The sequence below is a fragment of the Echeneis naucrates genome, chromosome 4, assembly GCF_900963305.1.
Source record: "Echeneis naucrates chromosome 4, fEcheNa1.1, whole genome shotgun sequence".
NCBI lineage: Eukaryota > Metazoa > Chordata > Actinopteri > Carangiformes > Echeneidae > Echeneis > Echeneis naucrates.
Genome location: NC_042514.1, coordinates 11422053 through 11436993, shown reverse-complemented (window position 1 = coordinate 11436993; position 14941 = coordinate 11422053). Strand labels below are relative to the sequence as shown.

Below are 14941 nucleotides of genomic sequence, written 5' to 3'. Positions count from 1 at the left end.
TAAGTTGCACTACGTACACCCTGATGATGTTAGCGCTTGCTAATGCTAGCTAGCGTCAGAAGACTTTCAGTACATGTCCGTGTAACTCAGATTATTATTTTATTAACCTTATGAATCTTCTCTACTTGCGCTCTTGGTATTGCAAACTGATGTTGTATCTAAAAAAAAAAAAAAAATTAAATATTGCTGTTGTGGTCAAGTTAATAGTACACATCTGTTATTTATCACTTATTCTGGTCACTACTTCTCTCTCCATTCTTTGTATTTAATCTAATTAGACAAAACAAGAAGTTGAATTCGACAGATCACATTCCTGATACATTTTGAAAAACTCTCCTTTTACCCCAACAATTGTAGTGTGTAGTGAAGATCTGGCATTGTTAGCTTAAAAATTTTCCACTGGCAAACCACAAGGAGAAGGAATTTCAGGATAAAACAAGCTAACATCCTCATAAAATTCCTGATGCCTGAGTCCTTGGAAGTGACGATTTGCAGCCAGAATGTAATGAGTCAGACCCCTTCATGGCTGCTTTTGTACAATTAGAAAAAGAGTGTTGTCAGCTAAAAGATGTGGACACTATACAAAGAAACGACAATGTATACAAAGGAAGAAGTAATTCCTCCCGAGCACGGATGAATATGGCCTGTGTTTGTAAGGGCTCTTCATGAGAGCCTTTCATCCCTGCTCCTCAAAGGACACAATAAAGCTGTCAGTCAGTGTGCCAGTCAGTCAGGACGCCACCACGGTCTGTAATGCTGTTGGACTCGGACAGTCTCCTCTGGTGGATGCTCGATATCTGACATGCTGATGAAGCTCCAGTCTCTTGTGATACAGCCGCTGAGAATGGGTGGCAGAGATGACCCTTCTTTCCAAGTTGTTCAGTTTCAAAAATGTGGCCCCATCGCAGCAGGCATCTGCCTGAAACGAGCTTGAAAGAAGGAGGGGGCAGCGGGTTGCTGACACCTGTCTCTCCTAGGACAAGCTCGCCTTTGTGACGTGGGATAGTCCGGGTTGGCTGTCGGGGCAGACCCGAGACAGATATGACAGGGCCGCTGACAAGGGCCAGGCTGCATGCTGGGAGCAAGACTGCAGTCCAACGCAAACAAGACTTGTGCTCTCTACAGTGGCCTGCAGTGAGACCAGCAGCTGGCAGCTGAGAAGCCTCAGTCAGTGTGCACCGAAAGCAGCGCTGTGAGCCACTGGCCTTTCAACAAAGCCAATCACAGTCGCACGGATAGACTTCCAAAATACAAACACAGAAAATCCAATGCAGCTTTAAATGTACGTTTAAGGCACTTAGGACTCATCAGACACAAGAGCGCTCTCCTCTCTGCTCAATCTGTTCATTATGTCAAGCCTGCTTGGCACGCTCATATTTCTGAGCCCCATTTTAAAGTAAACGCCTCATAATTGTTATCGGGTCTGTGTTGAGACAGTCTGAGGAGAGAGGCGCTGATTAAAACTCTCCTGAAGCTGATGAGACTTCTATAGATAGCTGCAGAGCCCAACATGTTGCGGATGTCTACAGTAGGTGTAGTGGTGGAGGCTCGGGCAGAGCGACTTGTCTTGCTCTCTGACCACAGTTAGAACAATATGACAAATTGGCCTAGTTTTCCTTTTAATTAATCATGCCTTGCTGACAGCTACCTGTACCACACATCATCATTAGTCAAGAGGAAAGGAAGCCCCAGCCACATATGATAAGAGAGGAGGATACACCTCATTAACTAATTTTCCCCCATTTATTTTTTTACGGCAACGAAGGAATCACATACAGAATGTTTACACCTGCATCTTCGTAACCGAGTCAGCTCATTTACCTTGTTAAAGGACGGGGCTGGGCAATATATATACGAGATAGACATCCCATCAGATGATACAAATTTGTCAACCGTCACAGAATTGGCCGCACACGGTTTATACCAGTAGCGTTCTACCAGTGCTTACGCCTGTGATTTATCATGTGACTTGAGTGCCAAGCTGGGAACTAGTATATTAGACCACCGGGGCCACTGTTGCAAATAAATGAGCAGAGCTGCTTTATGGCAATACTAGACTAAGAACCTGGCTAAGTCGTCCACTTAATTTGTTGGATTTTTCTTTTTTTTTTTTTTTGGTCTGGTTATTTGCATTCACAACTAATTGTTTATGGACTTTCAAGAAAAAAAATCTAAATAAATATACAAGAGAAATTAAGTTTTATTTGTGGCTTTATAGGTCTTAAAATTTTAAGGATAATTCCAGTTCATTACCATTTTTTATGTTTTATTGGCAGACTTTAAGCCATTAGTGGTGGGCATTTGTTCATGTGCCAACATCACTAGCAAAGTACCAGGATGTTCCCTGGGTAGAAAAACTTCTTTTAAGGAGAAAAATAATTGTGTTAGATATATAGTAGTAGTGCGCCCACATAACATAACAACAATATCCCTCCAATGGTTTGCACTAAGGGATTATTGGCATCATTTTCATTTTAGCTCCAAATCATCTGGTTTAGATAATTCATCGTAATTGTAGATCCCTTCGTGCTCCTTTGGATTGTCTGGTAGCATTGTCCCTCTTCTAATCTGGTGAGTTTCATGCAATGGCTGATGGAAATGATGCGTAAATCTATGAGGATAATGTCCAAGCTATAAAAAAACCTGAAATAATTTGAAGCGTTTAACCCAAACCAATTGTCTGAACTATCAGCTGTTTCGCTCGCTTTGGGTTCATTCAGCCTGAAAGGATGAATTTAATTAAAAGGGTAACACACCGTCCACAGACTGCTGCACAGAAATGCACATGTGTGACAACAAAAGTCATTGTTCGCGTCCCTCGCTGAGAACTGATGCTGCCTTTCAGGGCTCGGGGAAGTCTGCAGATGATTGACAGCTCCATCTTTACAAGGGCCATCCAACATAAAAGCAGAAAGACAGAGGCCATCCCCGCCCACTGAGGTGAATAGGCTTGGAGATGAGATAAAAAATAAATAAAAGCAAAGTCAGCCTCCTTGAAGACAACAACAAAAAAAGGTTGTGACGCCTCTCACAGATTCGTATTTATGTTCAAAAATATTTAACTGAGAAAACTAACTGTTATCCTAATTGTTCTTATATTATATTATATTCTCATGTGTTACCTTCTATCCAAGCTTTTTTAACAACCGTCCATATGTTGTTTGTTGTTTACAATTTCATTAGACAATAAACACCTCCCTACATCCAGGATGTGGCAGGTACAAATAATCGCACCTGAATATTGTCCCATTTCTTTAGCAAGAGGGGGATATCTGAGGTGAGGTAGACCACAAGCCTGTAGAAAGAGGGTTGATGGATACCATCTAAAACATGAAAATAGCTGGTAGGGTAATAGCCTTGCTGAACTCACACAAATAAATGTTCCACAGCCTGTGCTGACATAGTTAAAAATGAAGAGAAATGTAGCAATGTAAAATTCTCTACAAGCTGTTAATATTTCATGAGTAGCCGCTCTGACACTGTCAGTATATACCTAATTTGTATGGCATACAAGAAGAGAGAAAGCAACGGCTGGAGCAGGGAGGAAGAAGGGGGGAAGAGGAGGTAGCTAGAAGTGGAGGAAATAGACAAAGACATAAGATAAAGGTAGAAAATGTGTCTCAAATAGGCTTCAGCACGTGTCATACGAGCTGACAGTGAATTTTTTGGAAGCCAGCATGGTACAAAGAACATTTGAAATGGCCCATTTAACAGCACTGTACTCCACTCCCAGCCGATGCCACCATTTGCATACTTCATATCAGATGAAGATGGATGGTGAAAATCAATGTCATTGAGATGAGCATTTTATCAAGGTTACGCTATCCTCCAAACTCCTAAAACCTCTTTATCTCATCTCTGTTGTCGGAATATTAACTTATTCATGCAATGTCTTTACAGCAGAGGGAAGAGCAATGCAAATCCAACAGCAGCAATGGCAGTAACGTGGTGGCCAACAGGCTTTGAGAACCGCAGTAGTTGATTATTAATCTCCAGGTAATCAAGTTAAGTCGAGTCAAATTATTTTTATCCCTTAAGTGAGATGAACATGTTTACGGATAATAAAGTGGGAAATCAATTATTGTAATTGATTGGATAACGTTGACTTCAGTAAGTTTTTTGCCATCCCAAACATGCCACTATCAGAATGGCCACATTAATATGCGCCATCGGTACAACTCCTCCAGACCCCCATCGTGTATCTTTGTGCTCAACCTGTTGGCTTGCAACATTTATTTTGTTTTATTATTATGTTTTTGACTAAACACAGACGCAGATCTGTTGGTCAACAAACAACCAACTGTAACCTTGTCACACATCATTAGTTATTGACTGTTGCAGAAAGAGAGCGGTCAAGTTCTGACCAACAAGTGGGCTAATGCTCGTACGTTAACAGAAACAATCCCTCAGTTACAATTTTAAGCACCAGTAATTACCTTGATACATTAAGTCCTAGCGTTAGCACAGCAGCTAACTGGGGAGATTGAGTGCTGTCAACAGATTAATGTCATTTAGATTTTTTCAGATAACGTTATCCTACTTTCACTGTCAGACACGATGTAGCACTTTGCAGATAGCGTACACAGCAGTCAGCACCATGCATGTCTCCAGTTTTAAATGAAATGACCACATTAATGTAGCTATTGTTTCAAAACGTGAATTAAGGTAGGAGTCTTAGTTTTCTAAAGACAGGTGAATTATTGAGCTGTTCAAAGATGAATTTAAGCAAGAGTGCTGTTTGTAAGTGGCAGTTTTTATGTCCCCTGAGCATTTGCTAGATATAAAATTTTAACAGCATTATTTATTTTACTGCTCTGATTCAGATTTGACCCGTTGGAAAAGTATTAATGGGCCAACTTCGCCACCTCCTCGAAAATCTTTGCTCAAGCTCAGTTCATTTCTGTAGTCCATGTTTAGTGAAACATCATTACACCTCTCTTCCCATCAAGCTACAGAATCCTTCCCCTTCTCTGCATGATTAGTTGGTGGTCCCTCATTATAGAGGTGAGAACTGAACTTCCATATCAAGCCTACGTGACTCTCACCTTTACTTCAGTTCGCTAGTCATAAAAATGTCATGGCAGCCATAGAGCACGCAGGCCACACTGAGATCTGACACGAATCACACGTTCGGGGGCCAAATCCAGCAAGGCAGAGACAGACAGTGGTTATAGCTTGGAGGTCGAGTGAGGAATCTCTGCATATGACTTTTCATACGCTCACTGTTTTCAACCTCCTTGAGATCAGACTGAAAGTGACTTCAACCAAGAGCACAGCTTCCGTTTACTCTCCTGGTGTAATGTTGCACCGCAGGGAGAAAATGACAGACCATTTATAAAACAGGAAGAGGAGCTAACTACAGTGAGCATAAGCTATTTCTGGAGGACGATGTCTGCAAATAACAAAGAGCTGCCAACATCTAACAGGTCCACAGTGAAATGAAATCACTTAAAAAAAAAAAAAAAGACATACTCGGCTATGTAGATGCTGAAGAACTCCAAGTTTTGGTGTCTAATCCCACCTGCTGTGACCCCTGCTGATGCTGAAGACGATCACACGCTTCACTTTAAGTTCCCCACCATGTTGCTGGTGTCGGCATTGGGAAGGCATCCAAAACCTCAATACATTTCTGCTATGGAACATTTGTTTCCTTTCAGGGGGGTGCAGGGCCCCAACATGCTCCTTCTACATTTTTCTGCCCTGCCACATTGCATGACAGTTTATTTTGGGAAGCCCACGTTGGCACCTGAGACACAAAGCTGACAAAGCACTCCATGTCACTTCAATGAGGCCAGTTGGTTCTATGACAATGCCTCTGGCTATGCAATCCTACAAGATGGACAACTCTGCACCGAATATCTTGGCAAAGTAGGAAAAGTGGCATCAGCTGTTTGCACAATTTCTATCTTCAGAAAGAACTAAAGCCACACACAAACTCTAAATCTGAGGAAGGACTGCACCTCAGATTACTGGGCCTTAATAAAATCTGAACTGCTGTGATGGACTGTTCAGGGTGTTCCCTGGCTCCTTCCCAATGTATGCCGGGAAAAGGTCCAGCATATGCAGCTCCCTAAATAGGAACAAGTGGGTAAGACAAAAAGCAGCTTAATGATTGATAATCTCAAAGTAACTGAAAACTAAACCACAGGAATTATCATCCATGCTTTTTTTTTTCAGCACATCAGTATCCTGCTGATCATACTGTTGTTTAAGAAAATTAAAGTCATTGTTCACATAATTAGTTTGAATTAATTTGACTGTTCAAACCCAGTGTACCAACACACATGTATCATTGCCTTATCATGAATTACATCTAAAAATGCGTTCCATCTCTATTCACTGTAATTCACTGTGTATATATCAACACCAAATCTTGAATCACAAGATGTGACAAACATCTGTTTCTACTGTGGGAAACCACACAAAGTCAATAAATCCTAATGCACATCACAGACACCAGTGATTATCTCGAAACGTAATCAAAGAGGACTTGACTCAGTATTAGGTGTATGAACTATGGCTTCTTGTATGTTTACAGTTAGGATAGATAGACACTTTTTAATTTTGGTTATATTTCTTCCTAATAGTCCTACTGAGTGTGTTTTTTATTGGAGCTGATGGAATGACAAAGAGATGAGTAGCAGCGGTGGAATTGCGGCTTGCATTAGCTCGGCCAATTATGAGCCTTCGTGGGGCACTTAATGCTGCTGTGTGAAGGAGGCTGCTGATGAAGCTGAGAGAGGAGTCAGCAGATCTCTGCGTGCCACCGCTGGTATTTACTGACATCAAAAGGAAATATACAATATATGACTGAATGAAACAGAACGCTGTTCCTCAGAAGACGATCATGTGGTCACTTTGTCAGGGAGTGGAACCTTGGAGTTCAGTTTCCCAATGCGGGGAGGGGGGGGGTTTAAAATGCTGCTTCCCAGAAAATGAAGTGCTGTGTAAATACACCACTCGACACATACACAGCCAGCTGAACAGTGAACACATATCCTGTGACTCATAATGCACTGCAGATAAGATTACTGACTGAAATCTGGAATCGCTTGCTTCAAAAACACAGAAGGACAGAAACCTGTGAGCACACACTCCCACGTACCCACACATACACGCACACACACACTTGTACAGTAAAGTGACAAAGCAACTGCTTTGCTGTGTTAACTATCAGATGCAAATGAAAAGAGAAAATCTATCATGACTCTAATGTGGCCTGATAGGAGGGGGCGCACTCTCCTCTGAGGAGCCGAGCGGTGTGAGGAGGGTGATGTATGGAGGAGCTGGATGAGAGGTGAAAAGCGTAGCGAGACAGGCGAGGGAGGGGGAGGGGGGGTGGAGGGGGGGGGGATTGCCGGGAGGGAAGGGAGAGGGTAGTGGGGGGCCACGCAGTCCTGCCAGACTCCTGAGAGCCCAGGGCAAAAGTGGAATAAATGTTGATTAGTGTTGATTTTGTCCAACGAGCACCCGGCAACTGACAGTGGGACTAAGCTGCAGCGAAAGGGAACCATTAATCTTGGTCTGGTTTAAGTAGTGTATATTAATTTGTGTCATTTCCACTACGTGAAGAGAGGCCTCTCTCTCCCTCACTCTTTTCTTTCTCCCTCCCTCCAGTGTTTGAAAGCTGTGGCAGCTGAGCTTCTTTGATGGTGAACATATAGTGGAAGCCTGGAGGTGGCGTCTGCAAGTAGCAGCAGGGGAGAGTGGAGGAAATGAGATTCCAAACACTACATTATGGAAAATGAACTCCTGGGGGGTTGGTATGGCAACCACATTCAAATGTGCCATTGCATGTTCAATTTAACGTGCATAACAAATTTGCAGACTTGATTAAATTCGTAACATATTAAGGAAACTGATATAAAAAAAGGCCGACCGAACCTGCAGGGACTGAGATTGCAGAGGGAGCTTTGAATGAGGTAAATGGCAGAACAGTGATATTTAAGCAATCGTTTCTCAGCGTTGAGCAGAGGAGTCGACATTCAGGTAAAAGATTGAGGCCCGTGCTCTTTTACAAGTCTGCTTGGAGCTTGCCTTCATTCTGTAATCTCCACTACGGCAAGGCTGCTCTGAGCGAAAATGTAATTTTTCTACAAACTGCATTCTAGTGGCCTTCGCAACAGATGGAAAAAATCACTCATCAGTTCAGGAAATTCTGAAAATATCTATAGTTAAAAATACAAAAATGATGTAGTACTGCTGCTTCCTCCTCAGTGCAGACAGAGAAACTTGTCCTGGAAAAAAAATAGCTCACTTTCCTTCTACATGTGATGCCAGTGTTAATTACCAAATCACAGCACAGTAAGATTTCTATAATTAAGCTCCTTAATATGATTAACATGTATCAATTAGGCAACTGACAATTTGCATAATGTATAATGTAACCACATTGTTCTATACTGTAATGGTATTAACACACCATTTACAATACTGTCACTCACTGATGATTCTTTGATTAGGATTTCGCATCAAATACAATAAAGAAAAGTCCGCCTTGGTAAATCAAAACAACCCCCCCCACCACCACCACCACCACCACCCTCAACCCCCCACCGGATTGTCTCCCTTCTTGGAGCAGAATTAGACCTGAGTTCTTCCTCTTTTTCAGCGGATGATTAAGCAGAGAGACAGGGGAAACAGCTGTGGTGGCGAGCTTGGCATTTCTCTCTCCCCGAATGCTGCTGTATCAGCATCGAGGAGGAAGGATAAGAGGGAGACAAAAGCTGCACGTATCACAGTCGTCTCTCTGTCCGCTGAGAGACACGCACGAGAGGGGAGGCGCAGCCCCGTGACACGACATTCGCTATCAGAGCAGATGTCTACTTCGCCATGAAATACAGAGAAGGTTACACGCACTGTTACTATCTCCTGGTCTACACTTGGAGGGACTCCAAACTCTGGCTTTTTAGCAGTTACTTCAAGTTGAGCTACAGCCATAAGAAAACCTGAAAATATCAAAGAACATCCTTTCACTGTGGATCATCACATTTTGGGAAACCACCAAAGAACAGCTGATGAAAGTGCACTGAATGGAAGTTAATCAGGAAATATTTTGGATCATCACTACGTGATAACGATTATAACGTTACGTTATTTTTGGTTCATTTTTCAATGAATTGTCAATTAATGAATAAATAATCAACTAATAGCCAAATCTGTGAACAGCAAATGTCAATCACAATTTTCCAGCTGAACATTTGTTCAGACAATGATTAATCACCTTCATTGCCTGTTGACAATTTTGACAATCAACAAACTGTTTACATCATGTTGTTAAGCAAACGTGACAAAAGTTCGATTGGGATGATAGCATAAAGGTTTTCAGCTGCAACTCTAGTTTTTTTCCCCACAAAGTTATACACAGTGATGTAAAAGAGCTGGGAGCTGTGTCCACTTCATAAACGACTTAGAAATGATTAATTATTCATCAAAATTTCTGCCAACACCTTTTCTGTCAATCTGTTTAGCAGGTAATCGACTAATTGCTTCAGCCCAACATCAGACTGTATAATGTTTTAGTGCTGAAGCTGTAGCTGATCACCATGAGGGCTACTCCAAAAGTGTTTACACAGTGATGTGAAGGGCTGAGATCAGCCTCTGTAATACAAGCAGGCAGATGCCAAGCAGCCGAATGAACTGACAAGTCAATGTAGTGTGGGCTTCCATGCACCTTTCATAATCAGACCTCTGGCTCAGTTCATCCTGTCAAACACTGCTCGGCTGCCCGCTGTAAAACACCCTATTTTCACCCCTCAAAAAATAACATTACATCACTCGGCCAGTCATTTTTATAAATGGAGGATCCCCTAGGCCTGAAACCTTACACTATACAAACCCTAGCCACAAGAAAGTCGGCCTTTTGTTGAGGTTGAGGGGGAAAAAAATTAAAAAGCAAGTCAGAGCAGCACATTTACTGAGGAGCTCAGTCAAGGAGCGGTTTTGTTTGACAATGCAGGAGATTTATGATATTGGTGAAGTGTTTACAGAGGTCAAGGCTGCTCATTTTCCAAATCAGTTTGTCAAGCATTTGCTTATCTAAAGCAACCTATTCATCAATCATTAAAAAAAAAGTGACAGTGAATACCCTGAAAAAAAAAAAAAAAAAAAACAATGATAGAAAAATAGACAGAGTGTGGGGACAAAAAAATTATTTACCAAGAATGCCAAGAATTCTGTTTGTGAAAGGTTCAATTTTCATTGCCCTATTGCAGTGGAGGCAAATTGTTTGGATATATTTTTGGAAAGTCTCTGTGAGAATCTCCAAACAGAGCTCATGCTGCTACTGCCAGGGCAAACGCAAACAAAGACGAACCCTGCTGTTTCCATCCATGCCCCACATTTTGGACACATAAGAGTAGTGTAATTAATATGTTTTGTACATTTCATGCTTGGTCACCCCTGAAGGCTGTTACAGTATGTCACACACACACACACACACACACAAAATCATGCACTATGTCAGCAAACCAGCATTCCTTTGAAGTAAAAAAGACAACCCCAAATATGTCCAGAATGAGATCGGATAAAGATGAAGCTGATTTCGCTAAAAGAAACAACAACAACAACAACAACAACAACAAACAAAGAGGCGCTCCTTTTTTTTTTTTTTTGCCTGTCTTCTCGGGTGTCGCTGCACCGTTGTGCTTGTTTATACAGCACAGTCTTTCAGTTGGCCATCCCTCATTTTCATCCCAGTAAAAATACACAGAGTAGGTCACAAGTTCAGGTTCTAGATCAACATTGGCATTTTGTCCTGCAGGTGCTGTCAGCTGCTGCAGGGACAGCCAGGGGTGGAAAATATACGCAAGCAAACAGCAGCTCTGTGGATACACACTGTCTCTGCACTCAGTTATTACCAGGGACCCAAAGTTACAGTGGCTCAACTTCAGTTTCCAGCAGCCGCTAAAACTGCTGGATACCACCGGCAGGCGACGCACACTGAAATATTTTTGAAATCAAAAGCGGAAGTAGGACATTTTGGGGTGCCGGTACAAATGGGAGAGACAGAAAGTTGGTTCCTGTGTGACAGCCTCTTTGCTGCCAAACTGAAATAATGACTGCAACAAAACATGAAAATCAAGCGTTTTGTGTAACAGAAGAGTACATCATATTTTATGTTGTGTATAATCTGTAAAAAATAAGCTATAATTAGGCTCGTGTTGAATTATTCATTCTTTCATTTAAAAGTCTCATCAAAGACAAAGAAAATCTGAAAAACTACTGACTTTTTTCACTGATACTGTCCCAACTTCCAAGCTACAAATGTTACGATAACAGTAATTCTGCAATGTTGGATAATTCAAATGGGTATTTACTTTTCTATTCACTGACCACTGCAATTTTAATTTGATTTGTAGAAACCAGTAAAACTTATATAAGAACTGATTTACGATACACCTACAATGACATGAACAAGTGTAATAATTTGCAAAAATTTCACTGAGCGGTTGAATTATATTTAAAAGAGAAAAAAAAAGATCAACCCACTAGAGGGAGCAATAAGTGCCAACTTTTTCTAGTAACAAGAAAATGGACAAAATCTAAATCTGGAATGTTTTTCAATATTTTCAGCTCATTAGAAAAGTAAATTTCTTTATTAACTATAAATACGAATGACTTACAAATCTCAAGTCAAGTGCTCTGTATTTGATGAGCGTAGCTAATGAAGCTAAAGCCAAGCACCATAGTTCCATGGTGGTTTTGTGAAGTTTTCTAACTTTTTAAAACTTAATTTCTTAATTTCTACACTAAAAGTAACCAAGGCAAAAAAAAAAAGTCTGATGCACAATTACTGTCAGCTGTAATGATCATGAAGACTTTAACACTGTTGCAAATTATTGTGGTAAATTTGAATGACAACTCTTTTAGTAGAGCTGCATTAGAGAAACAGAATAAAGTTAAGAATAAAGTGAAAGCTTTCTCTCTCTGACACTGGCAACAAACTGAAGTGGATTCATTTAAAGTTGACAACAAGACAGTCACCAGATCTCTTGTGTGAAACTCCATAAGCTTGCACTTTGTATTTATAGATTCCCAGCTGAAAGAGAGGAGAATTGGTGTGCAGGCAGGAAGAGGTCCAAGTTACTTTGTACTCTCAGCAGAGTCGAACTTTGGATGAACTCAGAGAAGCACCAGGGAGTAAAACACTATGCATAACTGTGTCACTCCCCCTCCAAAAAACCTACCAAGACAACAAGAAAAAAGAGCAAACCAGCAGGGTTCAAAAGCCCCCCCCCCCCCCTTCCTCCTCCACTGACTCTCTCCTGAGGCGCTGGCCAATTCAAGATAAATTGTTGGGCTCGGGGGTAGGCAGTGAGGTGAACTTCAATGAAAACCTCAGTGAAAACATCCATGAAAGCACCTTTCAAGGGTGGGATCGTGTACAAGGGAGAACAACACACAAAGCACCAGCAAGTGCCACCTCAAAGGTCAAGTTTGAGCAAGTGTGACTTTTGGTGACAACGACAACAATATCTTCTTCGTCCTTCATCCATTCTCCTTTGATTTCATGCACTAATGAGTATGAGACAGAAAGAAAGAGCTGCCTCTCCAGCATGCTATAGCAACTCAATAGCTCAACAGTTTTAAGTTTTGAAGAGTCCCGTAGCACATCAGTCTGAAGACAGCAAAATAAAAGATGAGATGCACCCTATCAGCCTGAAGTGCGCCGAGTTCTATCTATGCCAATTTCAAAAATGTCACGCGGAAAATGATTTGGAAACATGACTTACGCCTCCTATGTTACATTATTTCTCTCCTAGCAATTATTCTGCTGACATGCGCTCTCACAACTGCTTTTTAATAGAGAGACACAATACAGAATAGAAAGAGACGTATTCACCAGACTTGACAGTTAACTCACAAGGGGAGACATCAACATGCTTGTGACAATTTTCTCTCAATACTCTCTATTATTCCACAATAGCATCAAAAAAGCTCATTCATATTTTGACACGATAATTGATCGAGGTAATTGTCCACAGTTCCTATTGTGAAATGGTTAAAACGCACAGAATTTACAGCTACAGGAGGAAACGCATGTCTTACATGTCAGTGAAATTTATATTGGGAATTGTGTCGTGACTGAATAGCCTACATCAGATTTTACAATATGAATTTGAGTATGAAGAGCTACTGTACTCTCATTGTCTGAGCCGTTGCATTTGTTCAACATGGTTAGGGAGAGTCACAGTATTTCTATTGACACAAAAGCAATTCAATGTTTTGTCCAGACGTTCGGGCATTAGAGGTACAGAATAGCGCATGATCTTACCTGTTTTTTCTTTGATTTCACACAACACATTGAAAAGAGCTGGCTTCATTCTGTGACAGTTCAGAGCGTGTTTCCTGAAACAAAAAAGTGCCTTCATAAGCAAATAGAGGAATGCAGTATTGTATCTAAACTTCAATAAATCAAGAGTAATTCTATTTTACATTTTAATTTACATTATCTATTAGATAAATGCTCCGTTGCAATTACAGTGACAAATTCCGAATCTATTTCCAAATGGTTCAGTAACACCTGAACATGTGCAAATGTGCTCCATCTTATTATTGTAACACATATCCATTTATATCTATTTACAAAAATAACAACAAGCCATTTTATTTTTCTTTTTTTCTGCAGCTTCACTGAATTTATTGTGGATTACACAAGATGGATGAAATCTTTAATTGCGAATCACAACTAAGAAAGTTGCATTGCATTCTGTAAACAAGCTGTCATTTCATTTGATATTAATAAGGTTTTGGTTTTTTGATTTTTTTTTTTACAACCTAGCAGTCTATATTTGTGTCTGGATCAACAGATGCGTGTTGACTTCATTAGTGTTACTTTACTCTAAACTGACAAGCCACAGTGAGCACCGCGGACACACACTTTTATTCCCTGTTTAGGGAGCGCGGTTGTCGAGTTATTTAAATTTGAAGCAAACTAGTTATTTCAAGTCATGCCATCGTCTCTTTTTTTCCACAAGGAAGTGCAGTGTCCTGACATTAAAGTCCCGTCTACACTGAATTTTAAAAGTTAGATTTTTTTTTTAAATATTAATTCATTTCTCTGTTTTCCTCTGATGTTTTCATTACTATTATTGTCATTATTTGGGCGTCTGTGGAAGCAGTGGAGTAGATCTTTTACCTGGCTTGTGCTTCATCCAGGCTTTGATCTGTGATGGTCATTATTTGCTGTAAAATGTCTCCAATGTCCTGTTTTCTCCCGTCGCCGTCCGTCCCTCCGGTGCCTTCCTGCATATGCTGCGGCAGGCCGGGGTGCCCTGCCATGCCTACCCCGGTGTGAGAGTGCATCAACCTCGGCTGCTCGTCCATCTCTCACCCGCCACCCCCAACACCCACCCCCCCAGCTCTGTCTAATTCTCTACGGCGCTCTGGCTGATGAGATCTTGCAAAAAATACATAAAAGGTAAAACAAAAAATAAAAAAAAAAATAAAAAATATGGAAGGTAGATAGAAAGGGGAGAGGGGAAGGGGGGTAAAAATAAAAAATAAAAAATATCCCAGCGGTGCTTTAATATTTGCGCCGCGCACCCGGTGTTTTCCTCGCAGATCTATTTTCTGGCGTTCGCAGAGGAGAGAGTTGGGGGGCTATCGGAGGGGAGGAGGGGGGGACAGAGCGGAGAAACGAGCCCTCCCGCTCTCTGCTTCTCCTGGTTGTGTTTCTCTCAGCCGGTCGGAGCTGAATGTGAAATCTGATCTGAACTGCTGCTGCCTTCACGGGAATAAGGGTGTGCGTAAAAAAGAGAGAGAGAAGGGGAGGGGGGGGGCAGGCAGAGATAGACCGCTGGTTCCGACATGAGCTGGGACAACGTTTTTCTAGTGATGTCGCCCGGTGAATCCCGAACCAGCTCCTTTCCTGCCAAATCAGAAAATAGAGGAAGAAGTGTGGATTTATTCATTTCACTCACTCCATCCTCTTTTTTTT

At 41.3% G+C, this 14941-nt stretch overlaps 1 protein-coding gene across 4 annotated transcripts in view; it reads right to left on the bottom strand.

Moving 5' to 3' along the window:
* The window catches only part of LOC115041872 (pre-B-cell leukemia transcription factor 1), a 54457-nt gene extending 40129 nt beyond the window's left edge, over window positions 1-14328 (bottom strand). For all 4 annotated transcript variants that reach the window (XM_029499721.1, XM_029499722.1, XM_029499724.1 and 1 more), the window contains exons 1-2: window positions 14141-14328; window positions 13277-13350 (exon numbers count right to left, since the gene is read on the bottom strand). In XM_029499721.1, the coding sequence (XP_029355581.1) occupies window positions 13277-13350; window positions 14141-14328 (262 nt within the window). The remainder of the gene's footprint in view (window positions 1-13276; window positions 13351-14140) is intronic.
* Window positions 14329-14941: the final 613 nt, after the last annotated feature.